The sequence below is a fragment of the Monodelphis domestica genome, chromosome 1 (genome assembly GCF_027887165.1).
Source record: "Monodelphis domestica isolate mMonDom1 chromosome 1, mMonDom1.pri, whole genome shotgun sequence".
Lineage (NCBI taxonomy): Eukaryota > Metazoa > Chordata > Mammalia > Didelphimorphia > Didelphidae > Monodelphis > Monodelphis domestica.
In genome coordinates this window covers 71,084,690-71,102,751 of record NC_077227.1, presented here as the reverse complement: position 1 = coordinate 71,102,751, position 18,062 = coordinate 71,084,690, and the positions used below count along the sequence as shown (strand labels likewise).

Below are 18,062 nucleotides of genomic sequence, written 5' to 3'. Positions count from 1 at the left end.
TTGAGAAGTGGCTTGCCTAGTCAAAGAATCAGGACTAGAACCTGAATCTTCTGATGACTAATCCAATGCTTTTCTCAACAAACTATCTATTTCACACTCTGATGGCAGAGTTTTTGAGAACCAAGGAATCACCTCCACACCATGAGGCACTGAAGTGAGGTTTTCATGAAAAAGGATGAAGAAAAGATTAAAGGATGAATCATTCTGCCTTATTTCTGTCATCCATTATCACTGTCCTATCCAAGTCAAACAGCAGTTCTTTGATTCTTCCCAACAGTTTAAAACAGTCTCTTCATTGTCCCTAGAATTTGTTACCCATCTCAGTTCACTCAGAGCTTTGGCACACTTGGCACCATTTTTACAAAGTTATTCTCGTATTATCCATTATCCATCACCTTTCTTGCTTCTTCTCTCTTTTCTCTCCTAGATCAACAGTGATCATTTTTTAAAAGCTCCCACAGTGGAACCACATGGAGAACACTTACTACTGTAATAAAATCACTTTGGTTTCTCCTTCCATTGATCCTGACTCAAATACTCTCCACCATATTATTTCCATCTTTTAGTTTCTGGATTTTCTTACAAATATGTGTTGTTCTTGTTACATTGTTAGAGCTGATTTAAACATATTGTAAATAAATATTATTTATACTATTAGGACCTCTATGCAGCTGGAGAAAAGATACGGGGTACTGATGAGATGAAATTTATCACCATCCTTTGCACCCGGAGTGCCACACACTTGATGAGAGGTACAGAGCATCCTTTGTAGTGTTTTCACACTCTCATAGTCAATCAATAAACATTTATTCAGCACTTTCTTTGTGCCCAAGACTATGCTAACTAAGCCTTCATAGAATTTTCTGTGAGATCTGCTTTGACTCTGACCAAATTTCAAATCTTGAATCTCAATCAGACTCTTAACCACATCAGGAAAGGACAACCCTAAAGCAATGGGAACTGATATATTCAGTCCCTTTTATTTGGCCATTATCTATGTGAGAATGGGTTAGAACTATTTTACCCACTTGGAATTCCTAGAACAATGGAACTAAAATTCCCAGCTCTTATTATGTTAGCCGGGATTGGTGTTTTGGTGCCGTAAGAAACAGGGACTCTTCTAGATCCAGTGAAGTTACCAAGGGATTACAGAGAGATGCTAAGAAATTTGGAGCATGTCCTTCTAGGAGGAGATATAAAACTCAACCTTGGGTAATAGCCTAATGAGCATAGATAGGGAATTGGCCATCTTCATGGGGCTAGTATATCTTGAAGAGGATCAGATAGGTCTTGTAAGCTATTTGGACTGTTAATCATAATAAAAATAATCATAATTATTTAGCATTTACTATACATACTTTAAGGTTTTCAAATCACTTCACAAATGTTATTCATTTTATCCTCACAACCACCCAGGAAGGGAGGTGCTATTAGGTGTTGTGAGGAAAATGTCTTCTAAACTTTAAAGCAATAAATAAAAGAAAATCACTAATATGTTTGACAGGTCAACTAGGTGGTGCAGAAGGTAGAGCTCTGGGCTTAAATTCAAGAAGATTCATCTTCATGAATTAAAATCTGGCTTCAGATACTTCTTAGCTATGTGACTTTGTACAAGTCACTGAACTCTGTTTGCCTCAGTTTCTTCATCTGTAAAATGAGTTGGAGAAGGAAATGACAAACCACTCTAGTATCTTTGCCCAGAAAAGCCCAAATGGGGTCATGGAGAGTCAGATATAACTAACAGCAACAAATATGTTTAATATATTCACCTTAAAATAGTAAGATGAATTAAACAATTACTGAGTGAGTCAAGTTCTTTAGACAAGAATCAGTGAAACCAACTATCAGTCAACAACCATTCAGTAAGCAATTGCTGTGTTCTAGGTGCCTACAGTCTATGGAGATTTTTTTAAAAATTGTACATGTAGAAGTGAAAACTATGTACAAACATCCAAGAAAATTCACAGTTGATGAGAGTTACAAGGATATTAATAGCTATTGGGGAAGGGGATGAAGGTCAGGAAAGATCTCATGTAGAAGATGGCACTTGGTCTGAAGGAAGCTTGGGATTTTAGGAAGCAGAGGTAAAAATGGAGTGTATTCCAAGGGTGAGTGTAGACATCTTGTACAAAGACCCTGAGACTGGAGATAGCATGTCAAATGCATGAAGAAGTAGTTCAATTGGCCAAAAATGCAGCATGCTTGAAGAAGAAGAATGTGTGATGAGTAGCCGGTAAACATTTTACTAATTGAAAGAAAAATTTGCTGAATTTTGTATTTCTCTTCATTATTATTCTTTTCAATAAAAGTTTACAACTAAGGGATTTAATTTTGATACTTCTATAAGCCTTTTCCCAGAATTAATTTCATAGCTTGGAGAGAGGAATCCTTGGGTAGGAAGTGGATGGTGATATTTTTGTTCAGAAAATTCATCTATAGCAATCTTCTTTTCCTCAAAGATTCTTGTGACAAGCTAATATTCTTTCCACAGTGTTTGATGAATACCAGAAAATTGCCAACAAGAGCATCGAAGACAGCATTAAGAGTGAGACCCATGGGTCCCTAGAGGAGGCAATGCTCACTGTGGGTAAGGTGGTATGAAAATCTCAATAATTTCCACATACACCGTGGTCTTCAGATTGAAGCTACCCCTAGAAAACTGTGTCTTTGTGGGTCCAATAGTGGAAAGGGAACAAAGATCACAGAATTCAACTCAATTCAACAAGCATGCATTAACCTGGTATATAGAATTGCCCTTGAAACCAATGGGTACAAGTCCCACCTTTGATACATACTGGCTATGGAATTCTGAACAAGTTCTTTAATCTCTCAGTTCTCAGGAAGCAACTTCCTATGGCTAGCAGTGGCTGAGATGGTGCCAACTTGCACTGGTAGAGAAAATTTCCTCTTCTGAAAATTCTCTGTCAATGAAGTCAAAGGTGCAATCTCTATCCATTTGTGCCTAAACACTCAATATACCAAGACAAAAATAAAGCCTTCTCTGCCATCAAGTAGCTCACATTCCACTTGCACAGGGAGAAGTACAAAGTAAATACAAAGTTCTGCCCTCTGAGTCAAGGCAGAAAAAGTCTAATCTCTCTTCCACAGAATTACTCTTCTGATTTTACCGATGGGATGGACTGATTTATTTGCTCTTGGTCAGACAGATAGTTAAAGGAAGGAAGGAAAGAAGCATTTATTAAGCACCAGGCACTGGGCTAAACACTCTACAAATATTATCCCATTTGATCCTCATAACAACCCTGGAGGTGGGCATAATTATTATGCCCACTTTACAGATGAAGAAACTCGACTGAGAACTTCCTTATTGCCCAGTCACAGCTAGCAAGGGCTGCAGGATGATTTACACCCAGGTCTTTGCAATTCCAATTCCAGCTTTCTTTCAACTATGCCATTTGGCTTCTTGGTTTACCCCAATACCCCTTCCTCTATAGTATGATGACTTCAGAGCAGAGGGAAGAAATTAGGGTTAATTTGCTCTAGAGTTTGAGTCAAATGATTAGTTCCAAGTCCTGAATCTTCCACATACTATTTTGACTAGATAAACTCCAAACTCTATTCCCATTCTAAATTGTCTAGGACTGTCTAACTTATACAATATATTCTAAAATGTTTAAAAACAAATGGATAAAATAATTCACAATAATAAATATAATTTATAATAAATTATAAAATAATAAAAATAATTGGATCAAAATATTTTAAACTGATGTTATGAGGGACTAGAGACATAGAGCAATGAATATTGCAATCACAAGAATTTATTAACCATGGACTATGTGCCTAGCACCATACAAAATGCTAGAAATTCAAAGAACAATTTACAAGATCTCTCCTTGCCCTCAAGGAGTTTATATTCTAATAGAAGAGTCAGTTTGTACATAAATAGGAATGTAATGTATGAGTTAAATATAGAATAAATGCAAAAAACTGTTCTTTTTTTTTAACTTAGTTACAAGTAATAACTTCTGGTGGTGGAGAAATATATTTGGAAATAAAGGTGATATAAAAACAAAAGATTCCTAAACTGTATAAATTAAGGATTTTAAAAGAATTTCATCGATGTTAAAAAATTTTAAGGGATGAGCTGAAAAAAAAAAACCGAAAATCTGTGCTTGCCATAAATTGCACAGTTAGAGCTGAAATCCTCGAAATTCCACCACTCTGATCCTTGAATTGAAATTCAATATGTCTTGTTGCCTATGATTTCCCTGGACCTTCTCAGAAGCATCCTGAATCTCTCCGGGTTTCCAATTGGTTGCCATCTTCTAAGAGAAAACTTTCTGAAGTCATACTTCAAAGATAGTTCAGATTAGGTTAGCAGGGCCAACCTTACCATAATTTAGACACTGACTCTTGAAAGTTAAATCCATTAAATCCACCACACATATCTTTAATGATAATAAAATACTATGAAGAATCGTTTATCTTAGAAGTCAAGGGCATGTATCCCTAGAATTGGGGGTCCTAGTTGCCAGTTTTCATAGGAGATTCAAATTTCACACTTGGGCAATATCCCCCATCACATCTGGAAAATTAACCAAACCTTTCCCTTTGTCTAGTGAAGTGCACCCGGAACATTCACAGTTACTTTGCAGAGAGACTGTACTATTCCATGAAGGTGAGAAAGACTGTGCTGATGATTTAGCCTATCAACTTCTTCAAAGTCCTTTGTTCTTATGGGGGAAACCAAATACAATCATTTTGATTAGTGGTTTGTTTTTCTGCTGGGATTTTTGTTGTTTTGTTGTTGTGTGTGTGTGTGTGTGTGTGTGTGTGTGTGTATGTGTGTGTTTAGCTTTGAACCTTTGCAATCAACATAGCAATTTTCTTTATCTGAATTATATTTATCAAAAATTCTTTTGAATAAATATAGTTGTACTCTTGGCTGATAACCAATGCTTATTGATCAATAAGCATTTATTAGCCATTTATTATTTTCTAGACATTGTGGTAGGGCTGAAGTTATAAAGCTGAAAATAAAGCAATCCTTGCCCAAAAGAAAATAATAATGGTGGGGGAAAGTAAATGGAGAGGAGGGGTGAAGTATATATATATATATATATATTTTTTTTTTTTAACCCTTACCCTCTGTCTTGGAATCAATACTGTGTATTGGTTCCAAGGCAGAAGAGTGGTAAGGGTAGGCAATGGGGGTCAAGTGACTTGCCCAGGGTCACACAGCTGGGAAGTGTTTGAGGCCAGATTTGAACCTAGAACTTCCCGTCTCTAGACCTGGCTCTCAATCCACTGAGCTACCCAACTGCCCCCAATGAAGTATATTTCTAAATAGTATAGACAAAAATAAATACAAGGAAATTTTGTTGAGGTCCTCTCACATCTACTATATGCCTCTGTGTTTTCCCTTGAATGAACTTCAACTTAAATTCCAACCCATCATTTATCTCCTTTACCTTTCTTTCATAACCTTTGAAATTACTGCTCAGTTTTCAGTGATCTCTCCAGTGTCTTCAGTCTTTTCGACCAACATGTTTTCTGCTTCCTCATTTTAACAGAAACTTTATTTAGCATACCCCCTACAAACTTCTCCACTAAAGTCCCTCTTTTCCCCACTGCTTGTAATTTATAGGGCCAGGGAAAAGGCCAGGGCTACATTTGCTCCCCAATACTCTTTCTAGACCATTCATCTGTAGAGCACCACCATTCATCCACTCTCCCATGTTTTCAGCCCTGGGATTATCTTTGAGTTTTCTCTCCCTCTTACCTATCTTAACCAATTAATCACTAAGTTCTGTTTATTCCACTTCTGTAATATCTCTCACCTTTGTCCCCTCTTCCCCATCCCCATTGCCCTATCCTCATACAAACCATTTTTATCACCTACTTAGACTGTTGCTGTGGGATGCTAATAGGTGTTTTCCTGTCTTCTCCTCCCTCTGCCGTATCCATCCTAACCATTTTTTGCATGGCTGCTAGACAAATATTTGTTGCACATTGATCTTGGTAGGTCCCTTATCTGCTCAAAAGTAATATTGTTTATGAGGTAAAGTCCAAATTCTTCTCCCTCACCTTCAGGACTTAATAATTTAACACTGCCTTTCAGGGCTTGTCTCATTTGACTCTACTCACTCACTCTATATTTCTTACAAATTGCTCTTTTCTTTGTGCTCTGAATAATACTATGTATCTTCTTGCCTTTGTTCTTATTGTTTCCTCCTCTTACCTTTTGAATTTCTACATACTCTCTTAGGTCAAATTTAAATGCTACCTCCTGCAGAAAACCTGTTCTGAACCCCAAAAGGGATGACCTTCACCAGTGAAGTTTATATAACACTTTGTTTTCTAATACCTATCACATAATGTTTGAATGTTATATATTTCTAACTGACTCCTCTGTTAGACTGTCAGCCATATGAGGGCAAGGATTATGTATTATTTTAACTTTATACTTCTCCCTCCAATAAGCAGAGTACTCTGTAAAGTAGGAATGATTAGTAGCTATTTGTCAAATTAATAAGTTTACAGCATCAAACTAACTTATTTTTAAATTTTTTGCTGAACTAGAAAGATGAGAAATGGATAAAGGCAATGATATGAACTCTGATTGCCACCATTCCTTTGAAAAGATTAACCAGTATAAAAATACTTATCACAGTAAGGTGGCCAGAGGACCCCCAGACAGCCTCAGATAGAAAATTTTTAATCTCTTTGCTTGGCAAAAAGATATAACTACAAAGGGCAATGTTAGTTCAGAGTGCAAACTCACTTTCAATTCATTATTGACAAGTATAGTTGAGACAAGCTTTATCACTTCAAAAAATAGCAAAAAGCCAGTGAGGAGAAAATGAGTATGCAAAAAGCTTGGCATTAAACCTGGCTTTAAAATAAACAAATAAATAAACCTGGCTAAACCAGATCTCCTCAGGAGTATTTGTAAGTGAAACTGAAAGGATAACAAATTGTTGCAAAAGGGAACAGAATTTCTATAACAATCTGTTGTCCTCATAACACTATCATTTTTAGACTTTTACCATCACTGTGTAAGGTATCTCGTTATGTGAGGAAGCAGGAATGGCAGTTAAGAAGAGGAAATCAAGAATAAAGAAGACACAAACCCTAGCAGACAATATTCCATTGGGCTCACAATAAGTTAGCATGGATGGATTTTTATTAGCAAGATTTTACTTATAGAATAACAAACTGAGATATCCTCAGATATCATTGATTGTTTTCAAGCTTTTATTAATGTTTCTCATATACCTAACAATCACTAGAAGTTTTTAAGATTTTACTTTTAAGACAGAAAAAAAGGTTTAAATTTAATGGAAATCTTATTAGTAGGGAGAAGAAATCATGGAGAGTGGTACTTTCCATTAATGAATTTAATTCCTATATTTTAATATATGTGGAAATGTTTTATTAACTAGAAACAGAGTGGAGACCTAATAAATTTCTCCTTTGAAAAGGCCAGACGTGATATCTACTTTATTTAATCCAGGGATTAGGAACTCGGGATGGTACCCTGATCCGAAATATTGTTTCAAGGAGTGAAATCGACTTAAACCAAATCAAGTGTGAGTTTAAGAAGTTATATGGAAAGTCTCTTTCTAGCATGATCATGGTGAGTAAATTTTTGTTCTCTATCACTGTTTTGAAATATTATTTAATATTCTCATGTACATAGATGTGGTCGTGTCATACCTGTGATCAGAAATCCTCTAGGATCTCTATTGGCTCTCAAGTAAAGATCAAATTCCTTTGCCTTCTGGTGCCATGAAGAACAAACCCAATTCCTATTCCACAAAACCCCTCAGAATGCCTCCTTATTTTTACTATTTACTACAGGCATCTGTAAAAACAGACATATCCCAAAAGGACTTTTGACTAAGCATTAGGGCTTAAAGCAAGAGCACCATCTTAGTATCCAGGTTTTTCTCAATGAATTCATCAGGTAACTTTGGAATTCCCACCAAAAGGCAAGTCAAAAAAAAATATTTCTTTTTATTTGTTTTTGGTGCTTAGAGCAAAATTTCTTTAGCTTGGACTGTCTAAAGGAATGAGTGAATGAACTGTCAATAGCTGTGAATGTAGACTGTTTGCCTCAACATAAACAATGCGTCCTTAGTGTATGAAATTGTGCCCAAAGAGATTTTTTAAATATTCAATTCTTTGTTTTAAGAACTTTAAATTTTAGATATATCGGATATATTCTGGGATGAATCAGTCAGGAACTACAATGTAGATTAATATCTTCAAGTATTTTGTCCCAGAAATGAACTTACATTACCCTTCAAAATATGAGAACAAGCCTTGTCTTTTTTCAGATAAAATAGAAAGTTTTTCTTGGGACAGCGATAAGAAATTAGAGTCCTAAGAGACTTGATTCTAAGTCAGTTCCAAGAAATCCCTATTATAGTGCAGATTATGGTCATGAGAATCTGGCAAAAAGGCCCATGAGCTGTGTACTTCTCCTTACCAGGCTAACACTATTATCATTTTTTTAAACCCTTACCTTCCGTCTTGGAGTCAATACTGTGTATTGGCTCCAAGGCAGAAGAGTGGTAAGGGCTAGGCAATGGGGGTCAAGTGACTTGCCCAGGGTCACACAGCTGGGAAGTGTCTGAGGCCAGATTTGAACCTAGGACCTCCCATCTCTAGGCCTGACTCTCAATCCACTGAGCCACCCAGCTGCCCCCTACACTATTATCATTTTTGATCAGAGAACTTGCTACTCAAGTTATGTATTCTCCACTGAGAAAACCAAAAGTCTGACGGTAATGACGTTCTTGAAAGCATGCTGGCCAAAATGCATCAGTGGAGGATTTCATTAAAGGAAAAGGATTTACCAGGCCTTACAGTCTCAGTCTACTTATAGACTTACAAAATCTCAGAGTCAGAAAGAATCTCAGAAGTCATTTACCCTAAAGCCATCAGACCTAAATTCCTTCTATCTATCTATATAACAATATCCTCCTTCAGGGATAGCTAGGTGGCACAGTGGATAGATAAGAGTGCCAGGTCTGGAGTCAGGAAGAACTGAGGTCAAATCTGGCCTTGGACACTTAATAGTTGTGTGATCCTGGGCAAGTCACTTAAACCTGTTTGTTTCAGTTTCCTCAATTGTAAGGTGAGTCAGAAAAAGAAATAGAAAATCAATCTTTTTGCCAGGAAAACCCCAAATGGGATCACAAAGAATCAGACACGACTGAACAACAATAATATAGCATTCCTTTGCAGGTGGTCATCCAGTTTTTACTCGAATGTTTCTAATAAGGGGAAACCCACTATCTTGCTGTATAGCCTATTTTACTCTCATATGTTCTAATTTTAAGTTTTTCCTTCCATCGCTGTGAATTCCTGAGCAATGAGGATCCCAACCAGCAATGGTCCCCTCCTGAAGTTCTTCCTCTCTCTTTACTATCTATACTTACACTCACTCGGGAGCAGGGACCAAAACCACTGAATCTCAGAGATGGAAATGACCCCAGAGGTCATCTGGTCTCTTATCTGAATAATGCAAAGCACAGATCTATAGCATACTGGGAAAGTAGTTATTTGATATTCACGTGAAGACTTAAAGTGAAGTTGTAGCCCCCCACTTCCATTTCATTTGTAGGTAGCTCTAATTATTAGAAAGTTTTTCCTTGTGCTATGCAGGCTCTGTCACCTTCATAAGAGTAAGTCATGTTTATCTTATTTACAAATAAGGTAACCAAAACCTCATCCCAATTTCAATATCCTTCCTCCTTCTCCCAGGAGAGCTGAGCATCCCTTGCCCAAGATCCTATATGTCCTGCTGGTCCAGAGCCTGACAAGGTTTCTAAATTACCATCCTTAGATACTTGGATAGGACTCATCAGATTATTCCCTTCTAAAGTGAGGTTGAATCCACAAGAGATTTGTACTTTAATTTGAATAACCTTTCAGCCCATATCACCTAGAAAGAAAGAAAAGGGAGCTTAGAACTCAGAATCTTTTGGCTAAGCAGAAATGTAAAAAAAATCAAAATAAGTAACCTAAAAAAAAAAAAACCTGGCTAGCATATTATGGTTTGAGAGAGGTTTTTCCCTGAACAAGGGGCAGCTTGATGGAACATTTGTTAGCATACTGTAAAAGGATAATGATAATAGCACCCACCTCCCAAGATTATTGCAAGGATCAAATGAGATAATAATTAAGCCCTTAGCATAGTGCCTGGCACAAAGTAAGTGCTGTATAAATATTACCTAGCATTATTATTATTGAATCACTTTTAGCCCTTGATTTGAGACATGCTCACATACACACAAAAACATCTTTCTAAATCTCCCCAGTGTACTTGTACATATTAAACCCATAGTTCTTTGAATTTTAGTTTTTAGTAGTAAAATTAGTAATTATTTGTCAAATTAATGATTGGAAAAAAAGTAGCATCCTTTTCTCTGGGATACAGATAACCCTTCCCACTTGGAAATGCTGATAAAGGGCCATCACATGATCACTCCCCAAAGAAAATCTCTTAAGATGAGGAGCCCTTCTTCTAATATGCAATGCCACTTCTGCTATCTTGATTAATAAGCCTCTTTTAGGGATCTGGAATGAATATTCATTCTCTGATAAAACTAAAAGTAATGAATAGCTCCCCCTTCCCCTTTTTCTTCTCCTTCTGATGTGAAGAAAATATACAAAATGGAGGAAGGAAAGGAAGAAAAGAATCTCTTCAAATATTTCTTCACATAGCTGAAATAATACTTGTATCTATGACTTGAATGTCAGATCTTTTTTGTTCCAATTGACTTACCTGGTCACCTCAAGTTAACTGGTAGCTGAAAACAACATGTAGATCTCTTAGAAAAGCAAAGTTGCTATCTCTCTCCACTTCCTGTAACATACAACCTGATTTGCACTGGGAAAATGCTGGGGATGGCCTTTAATTAATGCTAGATAGATTCATAAATCACATTCATGAATCACTTTCTTTTTTTCATAATGACCCTGCAAGATCAGTAGTGAAAATTCCAATACTCCCCATTTTACAAATACAAATACTGAGACCCAAAGTGGAAAAGAGATTTGACTAAAGTCATGCCATTTAAGAAGAGGAAGTATTAGAAGGAAGATCTTGTCAGCTAAGCATCCTATTAGGGCAGAATAGCTCCATCTGTTTCAGTTGCCCTTAAAAATAGTAGTAATGATTGAACAACCTCTGAAAGACGCTTATAGACCTGGGATTCATTGGTAATCAATACTCTGATTATGTATCTGGGGATAGAGAAAGAGGGTATCAATATAATGATATGAAACACACACTAACAAAGAACAAGTCACCTTCCCTAACCTTCATTCATTCAACAAATTGGAACACAAAAATTAGGGCACATTACTCCATTTTGTGGAAGAACGTTTTGTGCATTTGTGGTGCTTTTCTATAGATATAATGAAAGTGATCTGTATTGGAGTTAGAGCCCTTTAGTTTTAGGGATTCTTTATGTTTAGCTTAGAAAGAAAGTATGATTTTTGATTTAGCATTTTGATGGACTTTGTTTAAAAAATATTAATTATGTAAATCTTAGTATTGTTACAAGGGAATCACTTTAAAAGACTGATATATATTAATTTAAGGTCGCCAAGGAATTCAGCTATGTAATTCCTAAATGAAAAACTCAAGTCAGCAGTCAACCTTTTATGGAGTTTAATTACAATAGGAGGAAGAAAGGAATTAGAGCTAGAGAGAGAGAAAAAGGGAGAGAAGGGAATAGGGCTTAAATACCCCTTCTGTTTAGGCTGGGCCAAAAGGCCCAAGCCCTTAGATAGCTGGGGCAAAGAAAAGATATCAGTCCCTATTACTCACGTGACCAAAATGGGAAACAGTCTCAGAGGCCCCCACCTTCAGCTTCCTTCAGAGCAAGCTTCTCAGAGTACACTGCCACCACTCTGACCAACTCCTCAACAACCCCCCCAGTCTCCAGACCCCCCTGATCTTTAAGGAAACCATCCAAGTTGCCTCCCCTCAGTTCTCACATCTCCCAATCACTGTCCATCAATTTCCCTGTGCCAATGGAGGCTCTAGCTTAACCCAGGACCGCCCAGAGGCTTTGCACATGTCTGTTGAAGGTCATATTTTCAAATGATTAAATCTTTGCTCCTTTGCTACAGCCCTTTCTAAATCCTGTTAACCTGAGTAGGGTAGAGATTGGAATAATTAAATTTTGATCTAGGCTGCAGCCCTTACTCAATCCTGTTAGGACTGAATAGGGTGGAGATTGATTCCAAGTATCTCCATTGTATCAATTCTAAAATCAATCATGACTCAAAGAAATTCCTGTTCTATGCTTAAGCATAGGTCAAAGTCCTTTCCATTGTTCAGCAAAAGGTTTCTGTCCTAAAGTAATCTTAAGAAGGGAAGAGAAGGAACCTCCCATGCCAATGGGGTTCCCATTCCAATAGACTATCAGTAAGAAATTTTCCAAGTATGAAATATCCCAATGGTGAAAATTCCAACATTTATAAGTCTAAGGAATTTTAAGGTTTACAGTATCCAGAAACTAATTCATAATCTAAAGAAACCAGGAATACTTTGGGGGATTTCCTGGCCGCCTTGACTCATAACTCCCACCCAAGAAGCTTCAAACAATATAATGAAACTGGCTCCTCACTTTTAAGCCTTTTAAGCATACAGTTCACTATATATATATATATATATATATATATATATATATATATATATATTTTCCATATATATATATATGGAAAACAAAATGGAAATTCTTCTGTCTCAAGCATATATGCAATCAGCCCTCACTGGCTTATGGGTAAATAAAGGTCTGGGTGGTCTTATTATCACATCATGAAGATCAGAATCATTGATAGCCCCAATATAAGAACTCCATCAGCACAAATTCCTCCCCTCAAGTTCTCAGGGACTTCTCCCTTTTGGAGAAATGTTAAAGAATCAGTGGTTTTTCCCTCTCTCTCCTCTTCTTCACATTCGGTCTTTCTCATTGTGTATCTGTCTTTTTCTATGTGTCTCTGTTTCTATGCTTGTCTTTGTCTCCATCTGTGTGTATGCATCTCTCTCTCACTGCCTCTGCTTCCCTGTGAGTTTCTGGCTCTGTATCTTTGAGTCTTTCAGTCGAGTCTCTGGGTCCCTGTCTCTGTCTTTCTCTGTTTCTGTCTCTGGGTTTATCTGTGTCTCTGGGTGTTTCTGACTTTGTCCCTGCTTGTATCAGGATCTCTACTTGTCTCTGGGTCTCCGTCATTGCTGCCTATCTCTGTCTCTCTCCCTCTCCTGTCTGCTTCCTGTGAATCTTCATGATGCCATAATAAGGCCACCCAGACCTTTATTTACCAATAAACCAGTGAGGGCTGATTCTATTAGCTTTTATTGTCTACTTGTTAGGTCAATTTGGTGTTAGAATTGAATATTCCTTCTAATCCCTATTAATTTATTAGCTTCAGTTTAATAGAGTCAGAAATTATAGAATGGAAAGAAGGAAATATTCTCTTGAGCTAAATATTCACTTAAGTAAATGAAACCTCTGAAGTTAGTCTGATGTTTCTTCTCATCATAAAGTTCTTGGGCAGGATGGTGCCAAGGTGCACCATGTAGCAAATATCTATCAACAAAACACAGCACTAGACTAATGGGAAACTTGCACTCAAGTCCCTAGACCATCTTGTCCAAGAAGAATAAGAGTGAATGGAGAGATGCTTAAGATTGTTTTTCTCTATCATGTTAAATATGTCCACTTTCTTCTACTTGAAACTAGCATGCTTTCTTTCTTCCTAATACTTTCTCCTACATACACACACACACACACACACACACACACACACACACACACACACACACACACACACACTGCCCTACCCACCATCACCATCTGTAGTATGAGTTTATTTATCCATCCTCTCATATCAGTGGATTTGCCTTATAATTGCTTAAGAAAATTTCACTGAGGGACCGCTAGGTGGCTCAGTGGATAGAGTACCATACCTGAAGTTGGGAAGATCCTGGGTTCAAAAATAACTTCAGATACTTCCTAGCTGTGTGACCCTGGGCAAGTCACTTAGCCCCACTTGCCTAGCCCTTGCTCTTCTCGTTTAGAGTTGTTATTAAGACAAAAAGTAAGGGTTACTATAAAAAGTAAAAATAAAGAATTTCACTGAAACAATGAATTCTTTTTTATTTTTTTATTTTTTTAATTTTCTTTAATTGATTAATTTAGAGCACTTTTCCAGGATTACAAAAATCATGTTCTTTCCCTCCCCTTCCCCCCCGACCCCCTCCCATATCCAACACACAATTCCACTGGGTTTTGCATGTGTCTTTGGTCAAGACCTATTTTGAAAGGATGAATTCTAATATACTAAACTATAAGTTTCATGAAGAATGAAATCTCTTATTGAACTTTTGTCTCCTTGAGCACTTAGCCTATTGTTGGGCGCTTAATAAATATATTGATTGACTCACTGATCTCTCTATTAACTCTCCTTTTCTTGACACCTCTCCAGGGAGACACTAGTGGAGACTACAAGACAGCTCTGCTGAATCTGGTGGGAAGCGACTCCTGAAGCTTCCAGACATGGAAGAGAAATGCCAGAGAAGGGAATTAGGTGGAAATCCACACACTACAGGACACCATTGGTGCCAATACTGGGGAATTATACCCAATAAGCTTTTATTTTGGAAGTTTCTATGTTCTTTGCGTTTTGTTTTGTTTTATTTTTACAAGACCTCCAGTCCTTTTGAGCTTGTATCTCGGGCAGGCGACACCAAGCATCCCTCACATATAAGCTGTCAATCTATCCACCTTCATCCTTGCACAATTTCCACAACAGAAGCTAGTCCAGGCTGTATGTCAGGCTGAATAAGGGGCCCACACAATAAGAACTTGGTATTAAATAGAAGCCCAATGCCACGGGGTCTTTGACAGCCCTCAGATAAGCAATGCTCTGAGTGAAACTAGCAGGAAATACTAAATTTGGACAATCGAATTAAATCCATTTAATTCAAGGCAAATTCTCACAATTAGGCATGACTGAAAACAGAACAGAATTATAACGACTTGGAACATTTTGAAATTATCACCAGTATTTTTTTTTAATCCATCATCTCTAGAAATCCTGGTGGAAACTAAATTTCATGAGCTGGAAAGCTTATGCGAATCAATACCTGCCAAATCATGTGCTCCTGGGGCCTGAAAGGAGGGTAGGGGTAGAGCAGAGAAAGTGGTAGCTCCAGCTACCTTTAGCCATCCTTGACAGCAATTCGATTCTGAGGATGGCTGACTGTGTTTATGACTTTACAATAGGTGGCACTCTCTGCCTGGAGAAATTCTGAATTCTTTGTTGTATTTGTATATTAAAACCTAAATGGCTTTGGGTTTGGAGTAATCACTCAACTGGGAGCTCTTTGGACTTGTCAGTAGAAATAAGAGGGGACTAATGAAATGCTAAGAGGCATTAGGAATCCTCTGAACACCTGATTCTGTACGTGGTCTCTCTGCCTCTAGAAGCTCTCACAGGTATGATTTCCATTTACCTCATCTATTATAACAGTTTAGACTCAGCCATCTCTTACCTCCTTTAATCCTCACAACCACCCAGAAGGGAAAGGGGGCAATCAGCATTCTCTCCCTTTTATTGTTGATTTATCAATAAAATTTATCAATAAAAGGGAAAGAATGCTGATTGCCCCCTTTCCCTTCTGGGTAGTTGTGAGGATTAAATAGACTCAGAAACTGGATATCTTGCCAAAGGACAAGCTCTAAGTCAATGGTGGAGCCTTAACAAGAATTCGGGAATCTCTACTCAAAAGGCACTTTCCACTGCACCATCCTGTTTCACAAATAGTACAAAACTTCAAAAATTTCTGATGTCATCATTATGCAATACTCAAGTGTTGAAGCAGCCACATCATTTAAAGTCAGACTGGGTTGATGTCTCCAAGGTGGTACAGAGAATAGAGCATCAAACTTAGAGTCAGGAAGACCTGAGTTCAAATCTAGCCTCAAATGCTTAGCTGTATGAGCCTGGGCAAGTCACTTAACCTCTGTCTGCCTCAGTTTCCTCATTTGTAAAATGGGGAAGATAATAACACTTACCTCCCAAGACTGTTGTGAGGATTAATTGAAGTAATATTTGTCAAGAGTTTTGCAAACTTTAAGTCATTACATAAATATTAGCTATTATCATTTATATATGCATTTATTTATATGTACCTATTCCAATTTACTTTATATTACTTTTGTACATATTTTGTATATGTACATACATATATATGAATAAATGGATAGACAGATAGATAGATGGATAGATAGACAGACAGACAGATAGATATGAACCTGTTGCCTCTCTGATAGACTGTAAGGGGGTAAGGACAGTTTCATTTTTGTATCCAGGAGATCTAGTACAGTTTGGCATATGGACAATAGAATTAAATTGATTAATTGAATGAATGAATGTTAAATGTGTACAATTTTAATTAGAAACAGATGCAAGGGAGAGTTTGCCAAGATTCTAATGGAACTCTTCTTTCACAAATACAGTCCTTAACTAGAGGATGGGGGGAGGGGGGGCAAAAGGTTTACTCATCTTTTTTGGTATCTCAAAAATGAAATTCTGAGAAGATAATCCAAATTTTCCCAACGAGTAAAGGACAATCCTAAGGAAATCAATGTGACTGCACAAGGAACTCTCCAATAAGTTTGGCTCTTTAAAGAACAAGTACAAAGCAAAAAAAGAGCCAAATACGAATATGAAATCATGACACTGAAGAAGAAGAAAAGATATCAGGAACATTATTGTTCAGAAGGAGCTGAGGCTTAGGAAGCATGCCAGAAACAATTTTAAAAGGGGGCATTTTAATACATATATGAAACATGAAGAAAGATAATACAATGTTAATAGGAAATAGGGGAAAAGCAAATGGCAACTTCTCATTTATTTGTCTTCTCTATCAAAGTTCATAATCTTCCATTGGATTGGGCTCAATGCAAAAACAGACAAGATCATGAAAGAATTAAAGTCCAGGGGCAACTGGAAACTGTAGGGTTTGGGGGGTGAGAAGGAGGCAGTGTGTCCGCAAGAGGATAGTTATGGGGAGTATTTGTTGGAATCTTTCACCCATTAGCCATCACAGAGTGAGTGATGATGAGTGCTATGTAATCAAGTTAGAGGAATTCTAGAAAGCCTATCAACACAGATCTTAAGCCTTAAGAGAAAAGACCTGATTTCAAGCCCAATCACTAGGTACTACAATGGCTCTCTTCTTTCTTCTTTGTTCTCAATTTCCACTTGTAATGGATATTTAAGGAATATTTGTGGCAACAGAATCACTGGAACAACCAGTCAGCTTTGTGGCAAATCCCTTCAGAAACAGTTGCATATAAAAAATTCTCTGGGTTGTGGTCCCCCTGCTGTTTTTACCCTACCTTCTCTCTCCTCTAAGGGGCAGCTAGGTGGAACAGTGATAAAGTACTGAGTCTAGGGTCAGGAATATTCATCTTCCTGAGTTCAAATTCAGCTCCAGATACTTCTTAGCTCTGTAACCCTAAGCAAGTCACTTAACCCTGTTGGCCTCAGTTTCCTTATCTGTAAAATGAGCCAAAAAAGGAAATGACAAACCACTCCACTATTTTTGCCAAGAAAACCTCAAATGGGGCCATGAAGAGTAAGACAGAACTGAAACAGCACAATACCATTCCCTCTCTTCTGCTTCCCTTCCCATCTATGCATCTTCAACCCCATTATCCTGACAGTTATAAAATTTGCAAATCAAGTAAGGGCATACAAATCATTTGTGACCTACTCTACTTTTTATGACCTATTCCATATTGGGACAATCTCTAAGCCACATCCTGTGCATAAGTAGACTATTTTTAAGGACTCCTCAAAAATGTAAACTCTTTCAATGGTCCTCAGGCCTGCTTAGGCGCTCTGCATCCTCCAGTTGAGCCAGTCTATCAAACACCAGAAGAGCATTAGACCAGGTACATCTGAAAATGTCAGTCATGTCTATATTTAATTCTAGATCTATCTCCTTTCTATATCACACAGATATGTACCTTTTTCTTGGGAGGATATGCATAGTCTAAAAA

General features: G+C 37.4%; 1 protein-coding gene across 1 annotated transcript in view; it reads left to right on the top strand.

The window, feature by feature from the left end:
* Positions 1-16,421, top strand: part of LOC100018685 (annexin A8) — a 34,696-nt gene extending 18,275 nt beyond the window's left edge. The window contains exons 9-13 of the mRNA XM_001371763.5: positions 659-752; positions 2,492-2,587; positions 4,584-4,642; positions 7,481-7,603; positions 14,476-16,421. Of these exons, the coding sequence (XP_001371800.2) occupies positions 659-752; positions 2,492-2,587; positions 4,584-4,642; positions 7,481-7,603; positions 14,476-14,535 (432 nt within the window). The 3' untranslated portion in view covers positions 14,536-16,421. The remainder of the gene's footprint in view (positions 1-658; positions 753-2,491; positions 2,588-4,583; positions 4,643-7,480; positions 7,604-14,475) is intronic.
* The last annotated feature ends 1,641 nt before the right edge of the window (positions 16,422-18,062 follow it).